General features: G+C 49.1%; 1 protein-coding gene and 1 long non-coding RNA gene across 8 annotated transcripts in view; one reads left to right on the forward strand and one right to left on the reverse strand.

The window, feature by feature from the left end:
- Positions 1-26,049, forward strand: part of LOC311441906 (uncharacterized protein) — an 87,025-nt gene that overhangs the window by 508 nt on the left and 60,468 nt on the right. For 5 of the 7 annotated variants that reach the window (XM_084530541.1, XM_084530537.1, XM_084530539.1 and 2 more), the window contains exons 1-3: positions 13,488-13,659; positions 14,428-14,564; positions 17,977-18,071. In XM_084530541.1, the coding sequence (XP_084386667.1) occupies positions 13,587-13,659; positions 14,428-14,564; positions 17,977-18,071 (305 nt within the window). In that variant the 5' untranslated portion in view covers positions 13,488-13,586. Of the gene's footprint in view, positions 1-2,222; positions 3,806-13,487; positions 13,660-14,427; positions 14,565-17,976; positions 18,072-26,049 lie in introns of those variants that run through there. The other 2 variants (XR_014696325.1, XR_014696326.1) reach the window with 2 other exon arrangements.
- Positions 11,339-13,549, reverse strand: LOC311441908. Its single transcript, XR_014696329.1, has 3 exons — positions 13,462-13,549; positions 12,882-13,005; positions 11,339-12,678 (listed from the first exon to the last, which is right to left on the reverse strand). It is a non-coding gene; the product is annotated as an uncharacterized lncRNA (long non-coding RNA).

The following is a 26,049-nucleotide window of genomic DNA, read 5'->3' on the forward strand; positions in this document are numbered from 1 at the left end:
GCGTACAGCTGTAGGCTCCAGCACATCTGTTAAGAATCTAGTGAGTGTAGCTAACAGGATTTTTCACCTTAAATGAGGTTTCTGTAAACTAATCTGCGTGTTTTTGTTTGTGGGCCTCCAGGTGATGAGGGAAAACTTAGCTGCAAGGCTTTAATGTCTACTGCACCCTTATCCCAAGGCGCTGAGAGGCCTAATTGCGTGAGATGTTACTCTGTTAAAGCAGTGCTTAGATTTTAAGTAGATTTAGATTTGCAGTTAAAATAACAAAGCATAGAGCGTACCAAAAGGGAAGGTTCCAACCACGTTAGCCTGACTGTGTTGCATATCCTGTGTATTTTTTTATGATGTGAACCCTAATACACATTTTTTACCGAACCCCCCTGACTTTAATATTGGGTTGCTTGTAAAAACTCGTTCCATAAAACGTGAGCGAGGCGAGCCTGGCTGGCAGGGGAGCATGGCTCCAGTGGTGCTGAGGTCCCCAGCTTGCACCACAGCTGCTGGGACTCCGGCACCTCGCTTTAGGAAGCCCTGGCACCCACCAGGCTGAGGCACCGGCACCTTCCAGCATGCGGCTCTGCTGCTGCACAGACCTATGGGCAGATACTATCTTGCTCAGGGCTGCTTCCAGCCCCCTGCAGAAGCGTACCAGAGGTGACTGGGTTTGGCACCTCAGTTCCTCATCTGTCCCGTTTCACCACTCGAAAGCACTGCTGGAGCACCGGCCGGTGACATAGGTGGTACTGGTGACAGTCTGATAGTAGTGGGCATTTGCAGGACAAAGCAATGAGGTATGACAGCACAGGAGTAAAGCTTCATCTCTGGCAATAAGATTTGTACTACGGAAAGGGAATAGCAATATTTTTTTTAAGAGTTGCTATGAAACTTTAGAGTTTCTTAAAATAAATTACTTCGCACTTCAAAGAGACTGACTTAATTTTATTTTTACTTTTTTAATAATGCAATAATCAATAATAGATTAAATCTCCATTCCTTTACAAATCCTCTTGCATAGTAACAACAGAGGAAAAAATCTCTGGAGGTACATTAGGAAAAGCAATTTGAACACAAACCTGGATGGAGTGAGTTTCGTTCCAGAGGTAGCAAGAGCATCCACCTGGCCCTTTCCCTTTTACAGGCTGCATGCTTGATGAAGCCCTGCCTGAAAAACTGTAGCCTGTGAATATTACCCAGTCTTTTTTTTTTCCCTACAGTAAGTGTGAGGACACTTCAGTGCCTGTGAATTAATTTTCACAGGCCCTTTAGTCACAGAAACCAACTTAAAGGAGATCTGCTGCCAGCGTGGCATAGCCTGGGGGTGCCCATGTCCTGCAGCAGGGAGGGGACAGACCTACAGCCCTGCTGCAGCCCGTGGCCCCAGGGAACCTGGCGTGTCTTTAAAAAACGATGTGTTTCTCTCTAGTTTCTGGCCATGGCTCATTAAACAGAGAGGTGAGGTACGTGGTCAAGTGAGTTATGGCTGGGAGGTGGGGGTGAGCCTGAAGTGAGCAGAGCTGCGTGGCAGGGTGCTGGGGCTGCTGCTCTGCGCTGTAGGGTTGGTGGAACAGGGAGGGGAGCGGGGGCTTTCTGCTCCACAGGAGGCTCTTCTGGAGCAGTTATCACCGGGACATCTAATGAGCCTGCCTGCTGGGGTGGAACGTGCTATCTCTTCTGGAAGCAGAAAATTTTGCTTCTCGTGCCGTCTGACTTGCATCTCTCCTGAGCATTAAGATTAGCACAGAGAGAAGTGTTTGGGAAGGAAAATTTAAGTGCAAAACTGCTTACTTGGTAAAATGTGTTTTAAAGTGCAGGGGAAGGAGGGAGGGTGTATTTGTGGACCTTGAGCTTCTGACACACGATGATGCTAAAGTACATGTGTGATGTTTCTTCCGTTGACATCTTAAAAGTGCAAAGTCAGCACTGGCCAGGATGTAGATAAGCGTGGAGCTGATGAATGCTTGCATGGGAGAAGCTTAGCTGGAAACCATATGGGCAATAAAAAGGCTGAGAGCACCGCAGGCAGGTACTTCTGCAGCAAGTTCCCCATTAAACCGGGCTTTTCTGCTCAGCCTCAGTGCAGGGGTAGCGCAGCCTGGCCAAACCCAAAGCAGATCGGTTAAGCCTTGGCCGGCTTGGCTTCAAATTGGCATTCAGTGCTCGTGGCATCTCGCATCGATTGTGTAAGATGCACAAATGATCTGCTGTTAGCCTCTGCCTTGCAGAAACCCCGAATGCCCGCTCTGCACCGGAGCAAACGAATAATTGAGAACATCGCCGCTGCTCTCCAGGACACGTGCGCTCTCCTGGATGCAGAGGTTGACAAGTTGCATTAAGTGCAGGATGTTTTATTAATCACCAGAGTAAACTAACACATAAAACCTCCAGAGCTCGCTAGCAGGAAGGCAAGTCACTGCTGCCCCAAGGCTGGAATAATTTATGCTCTTTTCTTTTAATGTACTGCCTCTTCCTGCAACTCCGCAAGATTTAAAGCCCTTTGGAAAAGGGCGTGTGTTTGTGCATGGACTCCCAGCTCAGACAGTTGGAGCAGCTCCTCTGGGGGGTCACAGTGGTGTGTATTTGCTGAAGGAGAAGCTGACATCTGTCCCTGGGACATGCGGGTTTTGTGTAGAAGTGCAGCCAGCTCAGCACGGAGCAGGGCTGGCCGCTGGAGTCAACGAGAGCTTTGCCACTGACCTTGAAGGATCCGGGATTTCACCCCTGACTATACAGTAGCTGATCCAGCCCTTTCGTTCATCAATCTCCTGGAGGAGAGCTTCCCCATAAATCGTGTCTTGAAAGAGAAGAATGGACCTGACCTCAGCGTCCTCCCTGCGCTGGGCCTTGCGAGGCCCGGAGCCTCCTCGGTGCTGAGGGGCTCCTCGTCCTGCTGCCAGAAAGACAGGAATTTATTGGGCAGCTTTTACTGCCCGTTTTGACCAGCAGGCCTGTCCATAAGTCGAGGATCCACTTGACAAAATGAGAAAGTATTTTTAACACATTTGTACGGGGAGGTAATAGGTACAGTAGAGGGGGAGAGGCGCACTGCCTGCGGGCAGCCCCAGAGCTCCTTGTGGGCAGAGGGGACACTTTGGGGTGCTGAGCCCACCAGGCATGGGCTGTTGGGGCTGGGACAGCCGTGCCCAGCCCCTGGGACAGGGCAGCCTCTGCAGAACACCTTACGGACAGCGATCCTCAGTGCCGAGGAGATGGAGAGAGGGCCCCAGCAGCAGGGAAGGCTGCTCCCACTTTGCCGACGGCATTCTCGAGCTCTCACAACATCCTCGGAGTTGCTGGAAGTTTTTCCCCCGTTGGGAGCCCCCCGCTGACTTGTGGGCCTCTCGCTGGCAATTTGGGCAGAATCTTCTTTGTTCAAGGGCCTCCTGCTGCTCTTTTCTTTCCACATTCCCCCCACCCCCTTTCTCTTTTCTTTAAAAGCTTTATGGCGAAGCAATAAGTCGTTTCCCACCTCCGTGCCTCTCCATTCTCAGACCCCTCTCCTAAGTTAAAGGAGTTTTTTTCACCTATACGTTTAGGTCAACCCCAATAACACTGTTCTCAGCTTGTGAAATAACTGGATTGAGAACTGGACAGTAAGGGGAATCTGAAACCAGAACTTTTTTTTAACTTTATAGCAATCCGTACTGGTGGGAGTGGGCTCTGCAGCTGCCCCTCTGGCACCCACTGCAGCATGGGCACTTGCTGCTGCGTGTGATGGGCTCCAGTCCTGGTCACCCCTGTCAAGATGGAGAAAGGGGTCAGACAGAGCTACTTGAAATACATATATATAAAATAAATACAACCTTCCATGTGATATTTTGTCCGCTTCTCCATTGAGCAGCTTAGTTCCATTGGCTGGGTGAGCCCGGCAGCAGTGGGGCTCTCCTGCTCCCAGGTGCTCCAGTCCACAAGTGCCTCATTTTAGGAGCAGCTAATGGGTGAAATTAATGATGAAGCCATGGTTTTCCAAAGGGATGCTTAGTCTGAAAGGAAAAGGCAGCCCCATCAGGCTGTTCTCACCTCTGGGCTTTGCTGTCTGCCTAGGGTTTGGTGCAAAGACATTTATTTCTTAAGGCCCTGGGGGAGAGCCATGCGTGGAGGCTGCAGAGGTGCAGGGATGATGGGAGGTGGGGAAGGAGAGGCATGCTTCCTTCTTTTGCCCCATTTCAGGGCATGAAGCAGTGTGTTGCAATAACAAGGTGGCAAAAGCTGATGGGATGTCAGTGGGGCTGGTCACCATGATGATCCATGGGTCTCTGTGCTGTGGGCAGGGAAGCACCTTGCTGTAATAGAGCTCTGTGTTAATTTGGGTGGAATAGATGGGTTAGTAGAGTCAAAATATGATTGAGTCTCTGCTACAGTGCAGTGCGAAGCAGTTAACTGAGATCCAGGGTATGAAATCCTAAGAGCTTCACTTGCCTTTGTCCAGAGTAACCATTGCCATTACAAATCATTTGCTCCTTTCACTAAAGCTATAGTGAAAAGAAAATAGGCTTCAAAATTTCAGAGGTAAAGCACCTAAATTGGAGACATTAGCTGCAGAAGGTTACAGCAGCACCCTTTTGGGGCAGTCTTATTAAAATCTCACAGTGTGTTGCTTAGCCCCAAGCCATAAAAGCCTCCAAAAGCAAGAGGGAAGAGCTAAGGTAGGCAATGCAGCTTGCACCTATGTAGCAGACCAGAAGCACTGTTATTATTTTTGTCCTTGGTGAGGTCCCATTGCGGACACAGGACTGATGCTCCAGTCCCCTCCAAGCACAGCTCTGGGTGCAGTTCCATCGATGCTGATCTTTCTTCTTGAGCTAGCTCAGGCTCCTTCCCATCTGTATCCTTTAAAGGCAGTTTTCTGCATCAGTCCAAGGTGCACAGATAACCTGCTCAGCGGGAGACGTGGCCCTCCTGGGAAATCTGTGCTGGCTTCAGATAGACCTTAATTTATTTGATAAAGGCAAAAGTGTAAACAACCTAATCTCCCCTTCAGGCCTCACAAGTCCTCCTAATTATTAACATCAGAAGGAAGCTGAGTTAGGTTCCTACTCTACCAACCTTGCAAATTATATCCATTTCCAGGTGTCTCATTTTTATTATTATTATTATTTTTTTTTTATCCACTAGCACGTTTGGGTCTATTTTGGCAATCAATAACAAATCCTTGCTCTTTGCTGTGAGCTCCCAATTTGCTGGGGCTGGGAGCACCACCAATGACTTCTGATGTTTTTCGGAAGTGAGTCCTGGGACCAGGGATTTCTGGCTCACTGCTTACCGGTTTCTGTGCATCTTAGGGAAAATAAAGGATGCAAAGAAGGTATACTGAGATTTTTTTTCTAGTGTCTTTTTATTTCTCTTCTTCATACCTCCTGGGTGAAGACTACTTTTTTTTTTTTTTCTCGCCGGCCTCTTTTTATCTCAGAAGCTTTAATATTCAGAACTAAAAAAAGAAAGTAAATGGAAGAGGTAAATCTCCAAAGTCTGGACACTACAAAGCTGCTGAGTAAGACGGAGCTGTGTGCAAGTAATTGCAGGGGGATAAAGGAAGCCAGCCCTCGTAGCAGGGCACAGCTATTGGACATGTGTTTCCTCTGTCTTGTGGCACTTCATGATACTCACAGTGTTTTGGTAGTCAGCTAGAGCTGTGGGATGTATAGAAACCAGCTGTGTGCATTTAGGAAATTCAGTTATCTGGACCCACAGGCCTACATTTTTACCCCTGATATGAAAGGCTAAAGGTACACATCCTATTGTACCTATGGCCAGGCCCTTTTGTTTCTCTCTGTTTTGTCTCCCAGACTCCTAAAGTCAATGCTGGATCCACATGTCCCATAGTAGAGGCCTTTTTTAAAAGGTGCCTATGGCAAATTGGAGGTTCTTGAGCAACCCTATTGCTCAGGTAGTGATATTCTTACCCTGCTCCTGCGCAAAATACTTCCTCATACAGTACTTGCAAGGATACTTTCCCCTATCCTTCTTTTCTCCTCCCTGCCTGGGCAATTGCCTGCTCTGTTCTCCTCTTTTCTTGTGTGAACCTTCATTGCATTCCTCAGGTTCACTTTGGATTTCTTCCTAAGTAACTTTCTTTTTCTTTATTTTTAATGTCTGTTTTCATCTAAATCTAGCTCTTTATGGAAAACATGAGCAAGTTTCCGCTCTCCATCCTGCTGCAATGCAAAGCTCAGCCCCCAAAGAGAGAAGCTGACAGAAGTCCATGCTTCTCGTGGAGCACAGGGTAGAGCAGCACTCTCTGGAAGGATGAAGGTGGCTGTGCTCCTTCTGTGACTTTCTCCTGGGCATGCTGTAGCCTGGGCACCAGCTGAGCACCCTAGGGGCTTCTCGGGGCCTGGAGGTTCAGCATCTGAGTTACTGTCATCTTCCCCTCCCTGTCCCTTTTCTGCCAAACCCTGCTTCTGAATGTGGAGGAGGTTGAGGCAGGGGAGACTGAAGAGTTCACAGTTTTTAGGCAGGCTGGAAGATAGCAGTGATAGGCACCAGTGCCAAGCCTGGCTTAAGTTTAGTGACACAGCTTGGCTGGGACCAAAAGATCCCATAAAACCCAAAGGAAAGATTTCCATCAGCCTTAATGGGCTTCTGGTTTGACCTGATGTGGAAAGGCTCCCAGTGACTCCAGTGGGATCTGTGTGCTGGTTTCACACATTGATGAAGTTAATCTTTTTTTTTTCAAAACAATAAGAAATATCTCTTAAAGCATTCTTATGTCTGGGCTCAAGGCAACTTGTGGCTGGCTCCTGCTTTGGCAAAAGGGGCTCAAACTGCAGAGCTCCCTTGGGGAATGCGGGTGCTTCAGGTGATGTGAGGTACAGCCCCTTATCCTGTGCTCATCCTGGCTGGTCCCTTCAGGAGCTGCGTTTGTCCAGGGCTGCTGGAAGTGGAGCATTTCCTAATATGTAACTTATTTCAGTGCTGTTCCAGAGGCTGCTGGAATGCAGGAGACTTCCAGAGTATTTTAATAAATACAAAAATTTAAAGCAAGTGCAGACATGCTGGTTCTTGCCAACTCTCCTTCCTTTCTCATTCAGGGTGTGTGTTGCTTTTATTTCATTTTTTTTCATGAAGTACCAGCTGAAGAAAGAGCAAAGCGAGATATAACATGGGTGGAGTGGAAAACTCTCTGTCCTGCTCCTTGTTTCCAGCAAGCTCCCTGAATTGTTGGTACCACATCGTTCTGCCCCACTGCAAGTGACCGGCTGAGCTTTCCCACAAGAAGTGCATGTGGGATTAGAGAGGGGAGATTATGTGCAGAGCATGTTTGTTTCTCTGATCATCCCCAAATATAATGGCTGGGTCAATCACTTGTCAGCAATGCTGGCCATGAGGAGGATGCTCCGGGCCAGGTACCACATCTTTGTGGGCTCTCCCTCCTGGAAGAGGGATGAAGCCACAGCAACATCCCTGAGCCAGAAGCTAATCCATCCCTGCACAACCAGAAATTTATGCTCCAGAACCACAGAAATTAGCTTCCCCCTTACCTTGTCTCGAAGTTAATCCTGCCCAGAGCCGGTTCAGCACAGTCTCGCTTCCCTGGTATCTGTAGGCACGGAGACTCAGCCATTCTGACATTTCTGGCTGCGAATCCTGCCCTTAGCAAACACACTTGATGCTGATACAAGGTCTCTTGGCTGCCTGTGCTCATATCCATCTGTCGCGGTGGCACCGTGCCCGCGAGCAAGATGGTGTGCTATATTTACTGGAGCATAGGTGCCAAGCGGACCAGATGTTTTCAGCAGGAACGTGAAGCGGGGAGGCAGGGTCCCTTTTAAAAGCACTGGCTCTCTTGGCAGCACTGCGGGGCAGCAGCTCCTGGGGGCTCCTCTCCCATCCCTAAGGGCGCTTGCCAGGGGCGAGGCGATGTGGCCCCGGCCATCACAGCCCGATGCTGAGCCAGCCCTGCAGCTGGTGCCTGCAGCAAGCATCCTTGGGCTGCCACAGCCTGAGGCAGGAGGGATCCGTCCTCCTGCTGCCCTTGGGGATGGCTGTGCTGGTAGCGAGGTGAGGAGCCTGTGACGATGCTCGGGGCTGCATTTGGCAGCCGGGAGCGCAGCCCTCAGCGAGGTCTCAGGAGAGGCAGTAAATAAGATGTTATTTTCCTCTCCGTCTGAGTGATGACTTTCTGCCAGCTGTGTGTGAGCCTTGCTGCAGTGCCTGATCAGTGTCCCTTGTCCCCTTGGCTGTGCCACGTCCAGCGTGGGCGATGGCAGCACCGGGGTGGGATGAGGCATGCAGGGTGCTGGGAAGGGCTGCCCGTTCACTGGCTGCTCTTGTTTTTCAAGCAAGCATTAAAAAAAAAAAAAAAAAAAAAAGGCATCAGTATCATTTGTGAGTGTTTTGGGAACCAAGTCTTTGGTATCTGCTCTCACCAGCACAGAAAAATCAGCCCTATAGGATTACTGGCTGCTTAAATTCAGGAATCGAGAGCGTTTGAAGTTCCTCTCTATTAACAAAACCCCTGGAGTTTTTTCTTGATATCATTGTCAGGGAGATGTTGAGGTTTGAGATAGCCATCCTGTAAGTACGCTGGTTCTGCTATCAGATGGGGATCTGAATGAAATTTGTATGCCTTGAGTTTTTTCCTCGTGCTGAAAGAGTTGAATACGACAAATCCCGGGTAACTCAAAGAGCAGCTGCCTGTGGGCACTTCGTGGCAGGAATGCCACTCTGCCTGAGAAGAAATGGGATTCTTCAGGGTTACTTACTGGCAAGAGAGAAAAATACATTTAAAGAATGAGGAGAAAAAAAAAAAAAAAAAGCTAAAAGTTTAAGCAATTTTTGCAAAAATCTGTCAGTTCTATATTTATTGTTCTGATTGACTTAAAAACTGAACTGCATCTGTGTTATTCCAATTAAGCAGCTCGGTGCTTCTGTGGTGTCGTAGCGAGCATCTTGTCATGAAGTCGAACTCTGGAAAATAGTTTTTAAGCTCCTGGGACCAAAACCTGTATTTTTATTGCTGTTGGCTGCTGATGTTTGTGGAAGTTGGAGCAGTGACCTGATAATTTGCCAATCACCACGAAACATGCGCTGCTTAACTTTTGTTCTTGGTGTCCCTTGTGAAATCTGCGCTGCTTGAGATGCTTCATGAAATATAGCAAAGCTTTTTAAATTTATGGGGAGTTGTGATAGACCTGGGAAGCTGACGCTGCTGGCTGTCATACAGATGAAGCTGTCTTTTTGTTCAGTGCAGAAAGCTGAACCTCGTGCCTTTAGTGTTAGCTGGTGCCGTGACTTACGAGGACAAAGCAAATACACCGAGCCAACCTCAGAGCTTGCAGCATTTGTTTGTTTTTAAGTAGAGCTGGCCAGAAAACAAAGACTTGGTAATACTACTGTAGTGAGGGCTTGTTTTCTTACCTTAAATTTTGAAAGCTTAGGATTTATTATTATTATTATTATTTTTAATAAAAACTGTTGAGAAACAGAGACCCGTCTCCTCCAGACAGCAACCAGCCGCAGAAGCAGAGGTGCTGTGGTGGGAGAGCTGTGACCAGAGCCGGGGTGAGGGTGAGCATCTGAGCAGTGACAGGTCTTTGGGCATCTCAGCAGCTCTGCTCTGAGCCACCACTTCATGACGGCTCTGGGAAATCCTCGCCAGAGATGCTGCTAATCTGAGCTGATGCATTCCCCCCAAAATCCCCAGTTTCAAGAGATAAAGACATCACCCGCACGCATGACTCATCTTTTTTTTTTTTTTTTTTTCCCTTTTCAAATTGATCGTGGAGCCTGTGTGTACTGCTACAGAGGGAAAACACCCCAGGCAGCCAAATGGAGGGTTTTTTTGGGGGAAGGAAGGGGAAAATGTCCTCGGTGAGTGAGGAGGCTGATGGGCATTGCTGGCTGGGGGCAGGCAGACCCTGCTCGCTGCATGGGATCAAAGTGTGACTGGCAAGGGGAGAGCTTGGGCAGGTTGGGAGGGCTCAGGAAGGCTTCTGACCACCCCAAATAGATGAGGAAACCACCCCATGAGGCTCGCCCCTGCTGGGGGGAGGCTGGAGCGAGGCTAAGGGTGAGAGGGGCTCCTCCTGGCCAAACTACTGACAACCAGGTACAGCTACTCAGAGCCTTGAGGTGTATTTAACGAGATTAAAGTTCCCTGCTCGCTCTCCCTTGCTCTCTTCCAGTCCTAATTAACTCCCACTTAAGCTCCCCATTCCCAGCCATTGACCTCTGCAGGGGCTTGGGGTCCCACGGGTCGGTTCCTGTGGGGTGCCCCCATCCCGGGATGGGGTACGGCAGCACCACAGCACCTGCTCCCTTGTCTGCTGCTGCTTCCATCAGAAGGCAGCATTTTGGAGCAGAGGGAATGCACACGTATATAATATATATGTATATTTTTCCTCTCCCCACCCCTCTGTCTTCAGTTCCTCCCCTCCTTGGGGACTGGGCTCCTCGCTGTGATGAGCACACCGGCTCCTTTCCGGGTACTTTCCTCTTGTGGTACGGCTGTGGGGGAAGATCTCTGGCAGCAGAGAGATGATTTGTGCTGTCACCTTGTGCGGTGTGAGCACACGGGGTTGTGGTGTGGGCACACGGGGCCCCTGGTTATCCATCAGGGTGTGGAGCAGCTGCCAGCACCAGCGTCCCTGGAGTGGGTGGGAAAGCAGTGGTGTCCTCAGGTTGGTGGCAGATGGAGGAGATGAGGCGATGGAAGAGAAATCACTCAGCTGTCCGTGCCCCCTGCAGCCCTCCCTCCCTCCCAGCTGCTGCTCATCCTCCCTGGCTGGGACGTCCTGGGCTCTGCTGAAGGAGAAGCCACCTTCGAAGGGTATTTTTAACATCACCTTCCTAAAATGTAAGGGCTAAAATCTCCTGGCAGACAGAGCGCTATTCTTCTCTCTGATGAAGAAACTATTTCCTTGTACATCTGGTTCATATTTTTCTTTAGGTTTCTGCCAGAAACAATTCTGAAAACAAAACGCAGAGCAGAGTGAATGTATACATTCCTGAAGGATTCCTTCACCGCTCCTCTCTGACCCAAACCTACAGCCCTCCTTACCAACCTTTTTCATTTCTTTTTAATTAGTTTTCCTTTCAAAATGTGAAAACATATGGCCTGATTAGCTCTGGAACACTGCTGCCTGCATCATATAAAATGATCTACGTTTAGAAAATAATTACAGTGAATACAACAAGAAAAATATTCTGGTGCAGAAACTGTTTTTTTTTTTTTTTTTTCCTACTTGTTTAAGCCCATTATCTCTCCAGTCAGATTTGTCTGGAAATCCTTATTAATGGCTGCATTACATGATTCTTGCTGCTCTGAAATGTTGCATTTTTTCTCAGAAATCCAGGTTTTAGCCCCCAGAAGGGGAAGTGGTGCTGTTTGGAGATGTGGTTAGGCTCGGTGTGCAGCCCTGCGGCACCTTTCCTGTGCTGGTCGGTGCCGCTGCAGCGCTGTGGACGCGGTGCCAGGGCAGCATCGGGGTGTGCAGAAAGCTGAGTAGGGGGGCCAAAAACCATAAGTAAACCAAAAAAAAAAAAGCAATGGGAGAGAGGTATCCTAGTTCTGCTGTACCTAAACCACAATAATTGAGAGGGACAGGATGGGAAATGGGTGGGTTGGCACATCCAAGTGCTGCCAGCACCTGTGCATGAGATGAGCCCCACGGTGCTGTCACAACACCAAACTGCTGCCCCCGTCCCTGCTGTTGGGAAGGGAAAGCCTTTGACAGCCATTGGCCTTCCCTAATTGGGAACAGAGGCTGTGCATTAAGAAAGAAATGTGTAGTCCCAAATTATTTATGTTCCTAGCGGGAGCAGCGCGGTTGCTGCTTTGCAGTCAGCCTCTGCTCGTGTGTTTTGCCAAGGCATCCAGAAAATGTCTGAGCTCACACCACTCATCCTGCAGGCAACCCAACAGCAATGTTTGCAAACATCTTATTGAGGGGAGCTTGAGTTGTTGCTGATACAGAGAAAAAAGTCTGGGTGGGGAGTAGGATCCCCCCTTTGTCCCCCCTGAAGAGCTCTCTAATTTCTATCGGGGAAGAAATTCTGATGTCTTTAATTTCTAGCTTAGTTTCTTTGCAAAAAGAACGAGTGCAAAACGTCTGTGGGCTTTGTGAAGACGGTCTGGGCTGATCGCTTTACTGGGAGCAATCTGGTCCTGTTCTAACTCGACCTGAGGAGGGAAGGGTTGGCTCACACGTGGCTTGCAGGCAGCACGGCAGCTCCAGCTCCATCCACAGAGCTCGGCGATGCTGCGTGGTGCTGAGCCCAGCCCTGCGAGGACCGGGGACTGCTCCTGCCTCTCTGCAACTGAGAATCAACTGGTCTGGGCAGTGGGAAAAGAGCTAATTTGCTGTTTTGTGTAGTAGCTGGATCTCATTAGGCTCAGCTGGGTGGACGAGAGGTCAGGGCTCCCCTTGAGGACCTGATCTGCCATCAGCGGGGCTGCGGTTTCAGGTGGGGATGGAGGAGGGCAAGTGGTGGCGGCTGGAGTATGACCCCACCAGCATGTTTCTGGTCACTTTTTAACCCAATATAGTTGTTTATTCAAACGTGCAAGTGCAGGGAGCTGTGCTCACAGCAGGAGCAGGGCAGTCCTGGCTCGGACACGGTGTGGGGGCTGTGGGAGGGGGACGGGGCTGCCCTCTGCCACGGTGCTGAGCCAGAGCCTGCTGCCCTCCTGCAGAAGGCTGCTGCTTTCACGCTCCTCATTGCTGCTCCCTCGTCCTGCTAAAAAAAAGAAATGACTGATTGCAAAAATGGGAAAGGATTAAAATCACTAAAAACAATGCAAAGGGAAGAAAATAGATGAGCTAGCAAGGGAACGGGCTTATCACTTCTTGAGCAAACAAACAAGTGAAAGCTAATTTTCCAAGCCAGCAATTGAATGATTAATGAACCACCTCGTGATTAACCCTTCATCACAAGCTCACCTCCTCCAGATAGCTGCTCTGCACGGCTCTTGCTCTGTTTCACATTGGAATAAAGATGCAGTTTGATGGTCGTAAATCTGCAGCTCAGGTTGTATTTCAAAGGACTTTGACATAGCAGGGATATCTGGGGAAGGAAGAAAACATGTTGTAAAGATGTTCCAGATGTACGACGTACAGCTTTGTCTCAAGCACCACCCGTTTGTGTGTTTTTCCCAGCATGCCATCAAAATAACCTCTTTGACGCAGGAACAACATTTTTTAAAATATGAACTTGTCTTTTTTACTACATTTTGTTAAATGATTAATTTGCCTTATATTAACTTAAAATGAGCTCATTAAAAGATTTCTTTTTTTTTCTTTGAAAGCACTGCTCATTATACTATCATTTTAAGTAATTAAATCAGAATAAATGGCTCTGTGAAGCTATTTTAATGTAACATCTAATTATATCTGACCTAGACGCTGAACTATAATCATTAACTACATGAACTGTGTAATGTTCTGCAGACTCTTTAATAATTTATACAGGCAGGATTCAGCTGCGTGGCGTTGTAAGCTGAAGTCATTAGATACCACGCACCTGTAGTCTGCTGGGGGCTGCTGGTCAGAGGTTGCTTTTGGGGCTGTTTTTCCCCAGTGCAGCATCAGGCCCCTGGAGCTGCCAGCTCGGTTTGGCCAGGCTGGGTGGCTTCTCCTTTATTTTGCATGCAGGGATGGAGCACATGTGTCCTGGGCACGTGTGTCTTGATGTTTCCTTCTGTTGGACTCTCTAATCAAGGTAATACATTTACACCACGTGTATTTGAGCTACATTAAACTATAACTTAGACATTTTTCCATGTATGGCCGCAGCACACAGTTACAAGAAGCGTTGGCTTTTGCTGTGCTAACAGCACCATTGCTGTTTCCCTTCCACTGAGGCTCAGGCTGTGCCTCCATTTTAAACAAAATTTTCTGATCTGTTTGCATCCAGACTTCTGTTCCCTGAAAGACGCACTCATGTAAGATGTACTCCTTAAAATAAGTGTGTGGGGAAGAAAGATAGGCTTGTGGGGCTCTGAATCTCTCCCTGACCCAAGCAGAAAGAGGGGTTGGGTGCCGCGGATGGCCCACCCATGCTCCCATTATCGCCGCTGGGCTGGGTGCCTGGTGGAAGGGGACCACGAGCACCATGTTGCAGCCCATCCAAAAATTGCTGGTGCCACCTATTGGTGGAAAGCTGCCGGTTATTACATGATTAATGCATGTGGTCGTGCCCTCTGCGCCTGGTTTCCCAGCGGGCAGGTGGGTCGAGCCAGTTCTGCTGTTGGTTTTGATACTGGTTGCTGGTGGCAAACATTGCTCGTGTTCCTCGTGCTTCTCAGGTGTGATTCTCATGGCAGCGAGGTGGGTTGTGGCCGTGGCCTTGTGTGGCCCTGGGGGTGTGAGCAGAGAGCTGGGGAGGGCACACCAAGCAGCCAGGCTTGGAGAAATGGGTGCTTTTGTATGTGTCCGTGAGGCTGCTTGGCTTAGAGATGGTGGGTGTTCCTCTGCCTGTGACCATCAGGACATGGAGAGAAGGCGGTGTGTTATCATGTGGAGGTGGAGATGCTCGTGTGGGGCTCAGAGGTGGGAAATATCACCCCAAGATATCACCTGGAGAGGGATGTGGAGCCTGGGGGATTCTCCAGCCTCACAATGGAGGTGAGCAAGAGCTGGGTCCCTGCCTAGAGCCCTGCTTGCCGCTGCCTTGGTGCATGAGATCTTTAGCCAAGCCCTGACAGGCAACAGAAAGCCATGCTGGCCTCCTGCCTGGTATGCTTCAGGAGTTTTATAGCTGTCATACAGCACAGACCTATATTAGCATCAGGTTTAATACTCCCGGGAAACATCCAGCCACAGCACTGACATCATGGACTAAAGGCTCCAAAGGTTCACTTGCTTAAGTGGCTATTTGTAACAGAGTCTTTTAATAAAAGCTCATTAAAGGGGAGCTCCTGCCTGAGCCTGGTTTCTGAGACAGCTGGACCGGAGCACCGAGGGCCAGCCTCGCCAGACATTTTGGGAGTGTGGGGGAGCAAGCAGCCCCTGCAGGGACGCGTTTGGGGCTGGAGAGAAGCGTTGGTATTGTATGGGAGCTAATTCCTATTGCTGGTGTTGGAAGGGCTGGTGGGAGGGAGACCAGAAGGGCTCAGGCTCATCCCTGGTTCCTCCTCCCCACCTTAATTGCTGATTATTTTAGCCCCCAAGCAAGGGGCAGAGGGTGCAGGGTGCTCCTGAGTTAAGCTGCAGGGATGTTGGTGCTCCCCCTACACCGTGTCCCTGAGCTTGCAAGGACCAGCCCTCTGCCACCACCACGGTGCTCTTGTTCCAGGCTGAACCCGAAGCACAGACTGCACTCAGGGCTTTCTTATTTTCTGTTGCAATTTGGCTGAGCCTTTTTTTACCTTGTGCTTCAAGAATAATCTGAATTCTAGGGAAGAGGTTTTTTTTAAACGCCTGTCTCCTCTGTAATTTTTCTGTCATGCCATGGAGAGGAGCTGCTTGAAAGATTTCAGCAAAGAAATTATTCTCTACTTCAATCCTAGTTTTTTGTTGTTTTTTTAAATACCTAAAAAATTACTCTTTGATGTGAAAATTATATGCACTTAGAGATATGCTAATATGAAAATGATTGGAGAAATGTTGAGCATGGAGAACAGCTCATTTCCAGGCACTCTCCTTCCCCACCTGCATCTCAGACAACCTCGGTCTCATCCTTCCCCACGCAGGTCTTTGTCTAAAGCCACATTATTTACGTTGTACAAGTTACTCCTCTTTTAAATATGTTCAAAAGCAGATGCTTTGTGTTTGTGTTAGGGGATTTTTTCCTTTTTCCAAGTGGAGTATGCCAGTTTGGTGACTTCAGCATGTGGCTTTGCCGGACAGATGGTGCTGAGGTTCCTGCTCAGGTGATGCTTAAGGAGCAGCTGCAATTTCTGGGGGCTGCACACCCCTCCTGAAGCTCTCATCGGTCAGAGCAGAGCTAAAGCTCCTCTGTCTCTGTTTTTTGGGCACCAAGCAAGTTCAGAGTCGTCCCAAGCTCCCTCTGCTTTTCATTTTGCATGGATAAAAGCCTGCTGCTGACTGAGCTAACTCTGCTGGCCTCGGCTGCTGGTTTTGAGGGGCTGCAGCCTGGTCTGGTGCCTGTCTGCTTTCAGAGATGTTCTGCTTGTAGTTCTTCACATATGCAAAATGTGATAAGCTGGGGAGAATGGGATGATGGTAGAGCAGTAGCTGGGATCGTATCTTCATGTCTTCTTCCCTTGCTGGCTTCAAAAGCAGGATTTGGAGTCCGCAAAAGCAAGGCTGGTATCATCACAGCAAAGGAGGACTTTGTTTGCAGCAGGTGCCCTGCTGGGTGCCCGGTGTGGCAGCTGAGATAGGAAGAGCTTCGCAGGAAGCCTGAGAAGTGGGAGATGTGTTTTGCCTGTGAAGGCTCAACACGCCTCTGCTGGTGTTGCTCCCGTCCTTTAATGCCCCTGCTGCATGGGGCCCGTTCCTTGCGGCTGCTGTCCTGGCAGCCACTCAGCTCCAGCAAGTCGTGCTGGGGAGAAAACCCCCCAAAGCCAGCCCAATATATCGATTTCCCAACTGTTGTGCTGAGCGGCTCCAAATCCATTGGTCACGGTGATGAACTCAAGGCTCCCCAGAGGCCATACCCGCATTCCACCGAAACTTGCAAACCACGCCGTGTTACAGCTGCGTCGCCTTGGTGTATTATGTGGTTCCAGATCTGCTCTGAGAGACATTAAAAACCCACAGGAAATTTAAAATATCCATTTCAATAAGTGCAGTGCCTTCCCACGGGGATGGCACCTGAGAAGTGTCCCCAAAAATCAGAGCAGATGACGCAGGCAAGCAGGGTTTCCATTGAACAGGTGTTAAGGGTACATGATACAGAGCCTCGTGGGGCTGGCAGCTTCTGCTCGGAGTTGTGTTGTGTCCATCTGAGTCCAACAAAAGCTGGAATCCAGCAGCTGGGGGTGGAGCTGCTCTTCACGCCTGGTTTCTGCTGGAACCTGGCTGCAGGTTGGCTGTGTTTCTGGCACGCATCGCGGGCTCTCAGCTTGCCCCGATCCTGCAGCGTGGCTCCGATCCCCAGGCTGGAGCTTACCCTTTGCTTTGCATTAAACAAATTGTTTAATCTAAAACTCACGTGCAAATCTGAGAGCTTGGGTATAGGCGAAGCTTTTCTGCTTTCTGTCCTAAACTTAAATAACTTGGAGACATGTGGGCAGCGTTTTAGTCCTGCCAAGGGGAGGACAAACATGAAATTTTCCTCCAGCAAGGCCAGTTCTGAACAGGCTTGGTTTATTCCAGGGGGGGAATAATGCCCTAGGGTAAGGCACTGGAGAAACTGGCCCTATCTATGAAGCCTTATGGTAAATAAATCAATTGTAACAAGCTTTGACTTTCCCATAAACGTGCCAAAGTATGAAGCATGCTTGCACGGGGTTGTGTGAGTGGTTTTGAAAGCTTAGTGTTAGCTGTTGTGTGTAAGCAGTTCTGATCCTAGAACGCCTGGGTTTCACACGGGAATGAAGATATCCTGGCTCTTGGGAGACCATTAGAGGGAAGAGATTTTAAGTGTCTAAGATGTGTGTGCTGTGAGTGTATGTAAAACTGCAGGTACTTGGAGCCTGTTACCAGTGCAGCAATGAATCAAAATAAATAAATGCAAATGTCCAGGAGAACAAAAGGAACATTAAACAGGCACTGCCTTCTTTGCTGGGAAACAGCAAAGTTTCAGAGTCCATAAATAAAAACCTTCTCCTAATCTAATAAATGTTCCTGAGGTAACTGGTAGAAATACCGAAGTGGTCACTGGGTTGTAAGGGAGCATATTTCACTCGTGCCCAGCAGAAGGACCTGAAGCCTGTGCAGCCGAGTTGATTCATGGCCCTTTGTAATGTCCCGGTTATCCCCAGTCGCAGCAGGTTTTGTGCAGCAAGCACTCCACTATGTCAATGTCTTGTTAATATTTTAGGGGGAACAGAGAACAAACAGATCATAGTTCGCTGATGTTTTTTTTTCTTTCTTTCTTTTTTTTTTTTTTTTTTTTTCTGGGGAACAGGCTACTGATAACACTGGAAGCCCACACAGAAGTGACTGCTTGATGTGCTCATCAGTGGAGGAGACAAAACTTCCTTTGAACTCGAGAGCACCCAGGTGGGTCACTGCCCGCAGCGCACCGGGATGGATGCAGGCACCACCAGCTCCTGCGGGGCTGAGTTGGATATGCTGGGACAGCCTCCCAGCTGGTGTAAGCTGTGTTTTGCTGTGATCTGTGCAGAAAAATCAGAAAGGTTTGGTTTGAGCATCCCTGTTATGTCGGGCACTTCTTCTCATCTTCCTGCCTGTGACAAACACAGCCTGCGTGACTGCACTTCACAAAAAAATACATCAGAGAATCCTTGCAGTGTGTCAGGACAGGCAATAATAGCCCATTTCCTCAGGGTGTGCTGGGAGGGACTGCTCCTTTTGCAGATTGTCCCTTGCTCAGCATCCTTTCCAGTAGCGGGTAGCCTCATCTGATGCTCCTCAGCCTGGAGGCGGTGCGTGGCTGTGGGCAACGTGGGTGCTGCTCCTGGGCTTTCATCCGAAACCTGTCAGAGGCCCTGCGGGCTGGGTGCTGCTGGGGAGGAAGGGTGTGAGAGGGCTTTTGTTTGGTTTGGGTTCTCTTTATGCTGACCTGAGGGAAAGAAGGCTAAATGTGGTGCAGTCTGTGCTATCACTCATGAGGATATCCTCCCAGAAATCCGTATCTACACCCGCCCCGGTATTTTTCCAGGGCAGGATAGTTTCTGGAGTCTCCTTAGATGTGTTTCAGCTGTAGCATTTTAGAAAGCCATTGGTGACGTTGGGTTTTTCATATATACACAGACGAGAAAAGCCTCTTTACCTGAAAGAACCCAAGCGCACAAACAAAACGATGTGATTTCTGAGCAGCCCTGCTTTTCAAGGACTTAAAGTCAAATTGTGCTCCGGTGTTGGTGGTTTGTGCTCTGAGAGCTGGGCACCTGGAAAAGGCATTGGCGTGGCGACCGGCTGCGCGAGGTGTCGGTTTTGGCAGGGGGACCTGGTGCTCTGTGGGGCTCCTCAGGGCCTGCATTTTCATTTTATTTGGGGGGAAACTCAGTAAATGCCTTAAATCTGAAGACACTGTTGTGTGCGCAGCCTGTTCTAAGGGCTGCGAAGAATGGCAGGCCTGTGAGCATGAAATTTTGATCACACAACCAGAGGGTTTAGGAGCAGTGACAGCTCTGTGCTCCGTGCCTGTCTGCAGCGCAGCGTGAGCATCCCATGAATGTTTCTCACCCAGATGCAGCCCCTCTGTGCCACAAATGTTCCCCAGAGCCCTGGGGAGGAGAGGCACGGATCTGCATCGTCGGCTTGGGGAGAATGGGTGCTGACAGCCTGATTTCTGCATCCGGCCAACGGCCCCTTCTCACGCCGTGCCAAGCCTTGGCTCTCTGCTTTCTCAGCCCTTCAGCACAGAAGTGGTGACATCCAGAGAAGCTCTAATGGGGAACAGCATTTGTAGGAGATCGTCAGGGAAAAGATGAAACTCCAGGACTGAGCAGGAGTCTAATTCCCTTATTGCAAAAGGTATTTTCTGATTTAGGTGATTATCAGTAGGCCTTCACCATTTAATTAAAGGGCTTTGTGAGGCAAATGGTGCAGAGAACGTGCAGCCTGGGAGAGGAGTGGGTAAGGGATGCTTGGTGGTGTCCGTGTGGTTTTAACATCCGACTTAACATGTCTTCCTTCGTGGGAGTAAGTGAGGCAGGAAGGTGCAGTCCTGGGAGCAAACTGGGCTCTTTCTGTAGCTCCTCTGCGGTTGGGAAGGTTTGGAAGGGGAGGAGTGGGTGGGAAGCAGCATCGCCAGCCAGCTGGAGAAGCCAACGGCGGTCGTGCTGCTCCTACCGGTGCAGCGGTAAGCGCAGGCGAGGCTGTGTTGTCTTCAAATATTGATGTGTGACCTCCAGACAGTGCTTCAGAAGTGTACACTGATGCTCTTCATGTTTCATTAAAATCCCGGGGAGCTTTGTCACTGCCTTCTATAGGAAAGACGATACACCAAGATTGGTGCTTGAAGAACTTTTCAGTAGCAGCGCTACAAAACAAATGCTTGTCTGTGTATATACGTATATATATTTAAAACTCCAACTATTGCAATAATCAGTCTTGTTTTAGAGGAGGTTTCTTTGGTGATCTTATCTTTCCACATTCGAAAAACGTAACTTAGTGCAGATTAATTCTGAGTTTACTTTTCATAGTGCCTGCTATAATTTCTGTAGTTCTCCAAAGAAACTTGGCCCCTTGGATTACACGCCTTCTTAGGTATAAGTTTAATTCTTCAAACTTCTAAGATTGCTGCTAACTTTTTCTGGTAAATGGTTTTGGTCCAGATGTGAGACTGAGAAAAGGAGAGCCTACATACAGGAAGATAAACCCTCATAAGAGCTTTGTCCCAAAGCTGAACCAGATTATCTGGCTTCCATTTTCAGCCCGTGTTTGGGACCTAGGTGAATATAGTAATGCGGGTAATTAGTGTGTACTAGGCAAGGAGGATCATTTGACACTAAGCTTTTACATTAAGATTGCAGGAAGCGTGCCTGGACTCTCAGCATGAATGTGATCAGATCCATATGAGGACAGGGATATCAAATTCCCCAGCTTCCCGCAAAAATGTTGTGATTAATCATGCTGAGAGTTGCAATTAGACCAAATAAAAGCAGCATGTTAAAGGAGCAAAGAAGGAGGTGATGTGAGTGTTATTAATGAGCAGGAGTTTTTGGCTTTGTAGTGTTTTTCAGCAGCGCTTGCCTGAAATGTGTCAAACAAATAGAAGCGAGATAAATGTAGAATCAGCTGGCTGCCCGTTACCCACGAGGATTTAAAATGAGGGTTGGGGAGAGGAAGAAAGATCATAATTACCCAAAGGAAAAGGGCTAAATCCATGGAGTGAAATAGTTATTACCGTTAATTGTGGCCATCATTGCACAGATGTGGGAGGCAGTGCCATGTGAAGCTTCACATGAACACTGTACTGGAGAACTGGTTGATGGGGATGAGCATTTAAGACCAGCTAAAAAGGAGATAGGTCCATCAGGTTCCCTCTGAGCGCTTGTCCCTGGTAGTGGTATGGACCTGTGGGAGGTGAGGAGACCGGAGAACCTCCATTAATTGGAAGAACCACACTGGCAAAAAAATATCCCGTGCTGAGCTTGGCCATTATTCATCTACCCTTGGAGCTCTTCCATCAGCAGAATGATGCATTGCTGATTGTGATCTACTGTAAGCTTAATTAAGCTATCATACAACACCTTTTCTGAGGCTTGTCTGAACTTTGACGGGAACACTTAATCTGGCTTTCTCTTCCTCTTCTTCCGTTGGTTATAATCTTTGCAGTGGGTGGGTTTTACGTTGGTCCTTTGCAGTAAGTTTTTTTTATGGCTATACAGCTTTCCTTATCTGTTTTTGTGCTGTGTGCTTGAAGAGATTTATGGGCTGAAGTATTAGATGCAGAGCAGGAAAAGGGGAAATGGAGCTAAAGGTATTAAAATCCTGGAATTCAGGCACTGAAGGAATTAAGTCTTTTAAAGAAACGTGAGGAAAACCTGAACTAGAACCAGTAAGTGAAATCCCTGAGCTCTGGCCTCTGAAAAAGAACAGGCTGGGACTGCAGTTCAGGCCCTGCAGCTCATGCTGAGGAAATAAAGAGACTGACAGGGAGCTATGAGAGATCTGCGTGCTGTTTGCTGACAGCTACAGCTCTACCTGTGCTTATAGATTTGGGTTTTGAAGGGTGCAGTGATAGCTGTGGGACCCGGTGATACACACAGAGCCTGGCACGTTCCCTGGTGCTACTGGCAGTGCTGTGTCAGCAGGCCGTGCCTCTGCTCCATGGCTTTAGGCCACAAAGTCCTGTAATTGCTTCTGGCTCTGGGCACTTGCAAAGAAACAAGGCTGGTCTTTTGGGATGAGCTGTGCTCCCACCTCAGCTGCGGTTCAGGGCTGGCTCTGGGAAGCGCCTGGCCTGCTTTTACATCCCCGCTGCATCAGCTGGGTGAGCAGCTTCCTCCTGCTTCCCTGGCCTCAAGGTCAGGTTGGCTGTTCTCGGTCTAATGGGGTTTTTGTCATATTTATTAGGTGTTTGTGGATATCTTGCCAGTCAGCCTTTGAAGCTGTCCTCTCCCGTACCTCTGTCTTGTTCATTCATCTGCCCAGTTATTGGCTGTATTTGGGTATTATGTGGATCAGAATGGTGTAGTTATTAATTTAGGCTTTGGGCTTTTTCACAGGGCTTTAAAAATAAACTTGGATAGTGCAGAACACTGAAGGAAGCAAGGCCTGGGCGCGCTGGCTCGTGGCCCCTTCCCAGCCAGGCTGAGTTGACAGAAGTCTTTTAGCTACAGAGACCAAATCTGTGTGCTCATCTCCTGCCACGAATGTGGGGCTCTGAGCTGTAAAGCCTGGCCTTCAGCTCTTAGCTGAAGTAGGCCAACAGCTGTCATCCTCTTCATTTCAGTTATTCAAAGCTCTCCCAAGTCCTCACTATTTGGCGTTTTGTTGCAGCGATCCTATCCCGTGCTATCTGAGCCATTGCTGATCCTCCCATCCCCTGGCATAGCCCACGACATGCTCTGCTGGTTACCTCTGGGGCCAAGTTACCTCTCTTATCAAGTCCTGCGTGTCTGCCTATTAATGACTCTTCCTTCTGCTTAGGTGCAGCCACTTACCTGCTTAAAAGCCTCCAAAACGCTCATTTCAACCAAAACAATGTTAATCCGGAGCAGATGCCTAAGTGCATCGTAGAGAAAATTGCTCATGACTATAGACCTGTCATCGCTCCGCTCACAGGCACATTTTCGCTTGCTCATGTGGTGACCACCTGCTGCTGGTGGTAACGTGCTGAGGGCCTCACGGCCGGAGCCCAACCTCTGCCTTTGTTCCCCACCAGGGAAGATTTCTTCCCATTACTGGAGCCTTGCTTGTTTGTAGAGGCTGTACAAGCCCATCTCCAGTCTTTGTCTGAATGTTGATGTAGGCCCAAAGCACTCCTTGCTGCTGAATCACAGAATTGTCTAGGTTGGAAGAGACCTCAAGATCATCAAGTCCCACCTAATGGTGGATTAGGGTGAGGTTTTGTCAGCTCTGTGCCCAGCAATGCTCGCTGGCTGCCCTACAGCCTCATCTAAGGAGAGGCAGTCGGCAGCACCTTGGCTGGCCTGACTCCCGGCCCCGAAGGAGCTGGCAGTTCTTGTGCAGAGCTGGGGACCACACATCTCCCTTCACGTTCAGCCTCTGACACGGGCCTTCCTCGTGGGCACAGCTCCCAGGATTTCACCCGGTGTCAAGGAACAGCCTCCAAGGCAGGTGGGACAGTGCAGTGCCCAATGTAACAGCATGGAAACAGCTCTCGAAAGGTGCACGCAGTCCTCCAGGGCTGGGAACAGATGAGACGTTGAGAGCTGCTTTTTACAAAAGGAGTTAGCTTTTTTGTTCTCGTAAGTCAAGGGAAAGGCCCTGAGTTTTTAATCAATATATTGGTTTTCAGTGCAGGCCCCTCAGGAAAGTGGTACACGCTGTCCCCAGGCACTGCTTGGCTCTCTGTACTAACGGGGTTGCCGTCTCAGTGCTGATTTGGTTTTGATTCTTTCAGAGAAGAAAAAAATATAAAAGATAAAAAACAGAAAATAAAGGCTCTAGATAAAAACTCCCTTTTCCTGGTATCTTGTCAATATTTGTTGAATTCAGGGAGAAAACTGAGTACAAAAGTCATTCTGGGACCATAAGAGACCATTCCGCTGGAGGCTCCATGTTGGAGTTACTGCAGCCAAAGTTTTGCCACCCTGTGGCTTTAGTCCTGGAGGGGCTCTGTCTGTCCTTGGCAGGTGTATGCAACCCTGAGAAGGTAGGGAGCAGGGTTTGGCTGGTCGCATCTGGTTTAATTTACCTCTGCTGGACCAGCCCATACATCTGGTATGAGCCATCCCACCTCGTGCCACTCCTCAGTGGGCTCTTAGCCTGGCTCCTGGTGCTGTGCCAGCAGGAACCCAGTGCTTTGCTTGGGTCCGTGACCTCCTGCTTCCTCTGGGAAGCTGTGGGCTGCTTCAGGGAGCCATGAGAGGCAGTGTGGTGACGGAAGCCTATTGCTGGGAAATTCAGCAGCCTCTGCTGGAAAAACTGTCAGTGCCCACAAAATTACAAAGAAGTCAAAACCCACCTCTAAGCGTAACTTCATTCTTAATTCACCAGTGATAAATTTGGCTCCCTCGGACAAGCCAGTGTGGATCTGGAGTATGTTCAGTCATCTTTGTTTTTTAAAACAAATAAAAAAACACTTTATGCTCATCTGGGGCAGAATCTTATTACGCCATCCTCTGCAGTTTTCCGATACAGCATGCCTGGGACCCCAGGTGCATCTCCCAGACAAGTGCAGCCCCTCTGTTGGGAAATGGCAGATGGTATTTGAATGCAGGATAGAAAAAAATGCAATTGTGAAAGTAATCAGGCATGTTTCTTACCTGGGCAGCAGGCTCTGCTGTGGTTCTCTGCTCCTGGGTTTTCTCCCCAGCTCTGAGCTTGGTCAGCATCACTCTCCAGCCCTCTCCTTTGCACGAATTTCCAGCCCTGTTGGCTCCATTTCTGCCCGTACAGTTTCAAATGATCAGAGGTTTCTACTTGCAGCAGCCTTGATTTTCTGTCCCATCGTATGGGAGAAATTTAAGACATCTCTAGTGGACTTTGTTTATTTATTCTGCACTTTGGCCAGCAGGGAAACTGCCTGTGCTGTGGTGTGAATTACAGTAAAATAAATAAATGCACTAATTGCTGCTTCTTTACGTTGGAAAGGATTCTCACTTATGAAAACATCCCCGTAGGTGTAGAAAAAAGATGCATAAGGGCCAGAGCAGGCAAATCGGCTGTCTGTCCTAATGAGCCATTAGCCAAGGCTGGTTTTAAAACAATAAATTACTGAGCCCCAGTGAAGTTCTCGTGTTGGCTTCAGCATGCTTTAGGGTAAAGCTCGTGATGTTCATCTTTGTACAAGCACAGGAGTGGCGGTGAAATTGTGTGCAGAGAAATGGAGGAGCAGCAAAGCGAGGCCGAGGTAAATGAAGTTGATGCTGTGAAGGAATTCGCGCCCGCCAGAGCTGCGTGCAGGGCTGCAGCCACGTTCTGCCGCACCGCCCGAGCCAGGAAATCGACACAAAAAGAAATGATGGTGTGTGTGGGGGGGAATGCTAATCGCCATCTTTCATATAAATGTGTTAATGGTTTAGTGTTTCCAAAAATGTGGGGGGGGCGGATTAAAATAGAAACCACAGCCAAGTTTAAAACGAGCTCTTGGCTGGGGAACAGACAGTAGTGCCTGTCCTTGTGCTGCGCCGGGGGGAAGGTGCGGATGTGCCGCTGGGGCAGCGGGATGGGGATGGGTGTAGGGTTTGTGCAAGGGGTGTTCTGCTGGCTGTTTGGGGACCTCGGCCCTCCTGCTTTGTGGGAACAGCGCCCTGCATAAGCAAAAAGTAACACGTACCGAAGCATGCGGGTGTTGCCATGGAAATTGGGAGTTGTTAGTGAGAGCAGGAAAAACATGAATGATCTGAAAAACCATGGGTTGTTACAGCTTCCTACCCTCTGCTATGCATAAAAAACCCCACTGAGATAGTTTAATGACTGGCTGGCAATCAGCTGTGCATGCATGCTGCGGCTGGAGCTGTGCAGGGAAGCAGGTACCTGCTCGCATCATGCCAGTGGGACGAGTGTCACCCACGCTCTCCATCACGCGCTGGTCCTCAGCCACCAGCTGGGGAAACTTTGGGCTGGGAATGGGGTGCCCAGAATCCGCGTGCTGGGCATGGACATCTCAGTAGAGGAGTCAGAGCAGCGTGAGACCACCCCCAGCAGCAGGGTGCCCAAGGCGCTCACCTGTAACTCACCCCAATGGCTTTCTCAGCCCCGTGCTGGAGGCAGGGAGCAGGATGCAGCTGGAGCTCTGGGGGAACCCCTCCTGGTCCCAGCACCTGGGGGGACCCAGGGTGAGCAGGAAAGTCTGAGAAATCTGCTCCAAAACTGATCAGATGGGAGCTGAGCTTAAATGGGCGCGACGATGTATGGAAGTAAAATGGTATTTTGG

Source organism: Aythya ferina, assembly GCF_964211825.1.
Source record: "Aythya ferina genome assembly, chromosome: 10".
In the NCBI taxonomy this organism is placed as follows: Eukaryota; Metazoa; Chordata; class Aves; order Anseriformes; family Anatidae; genus Aythya; species Aythya ferina.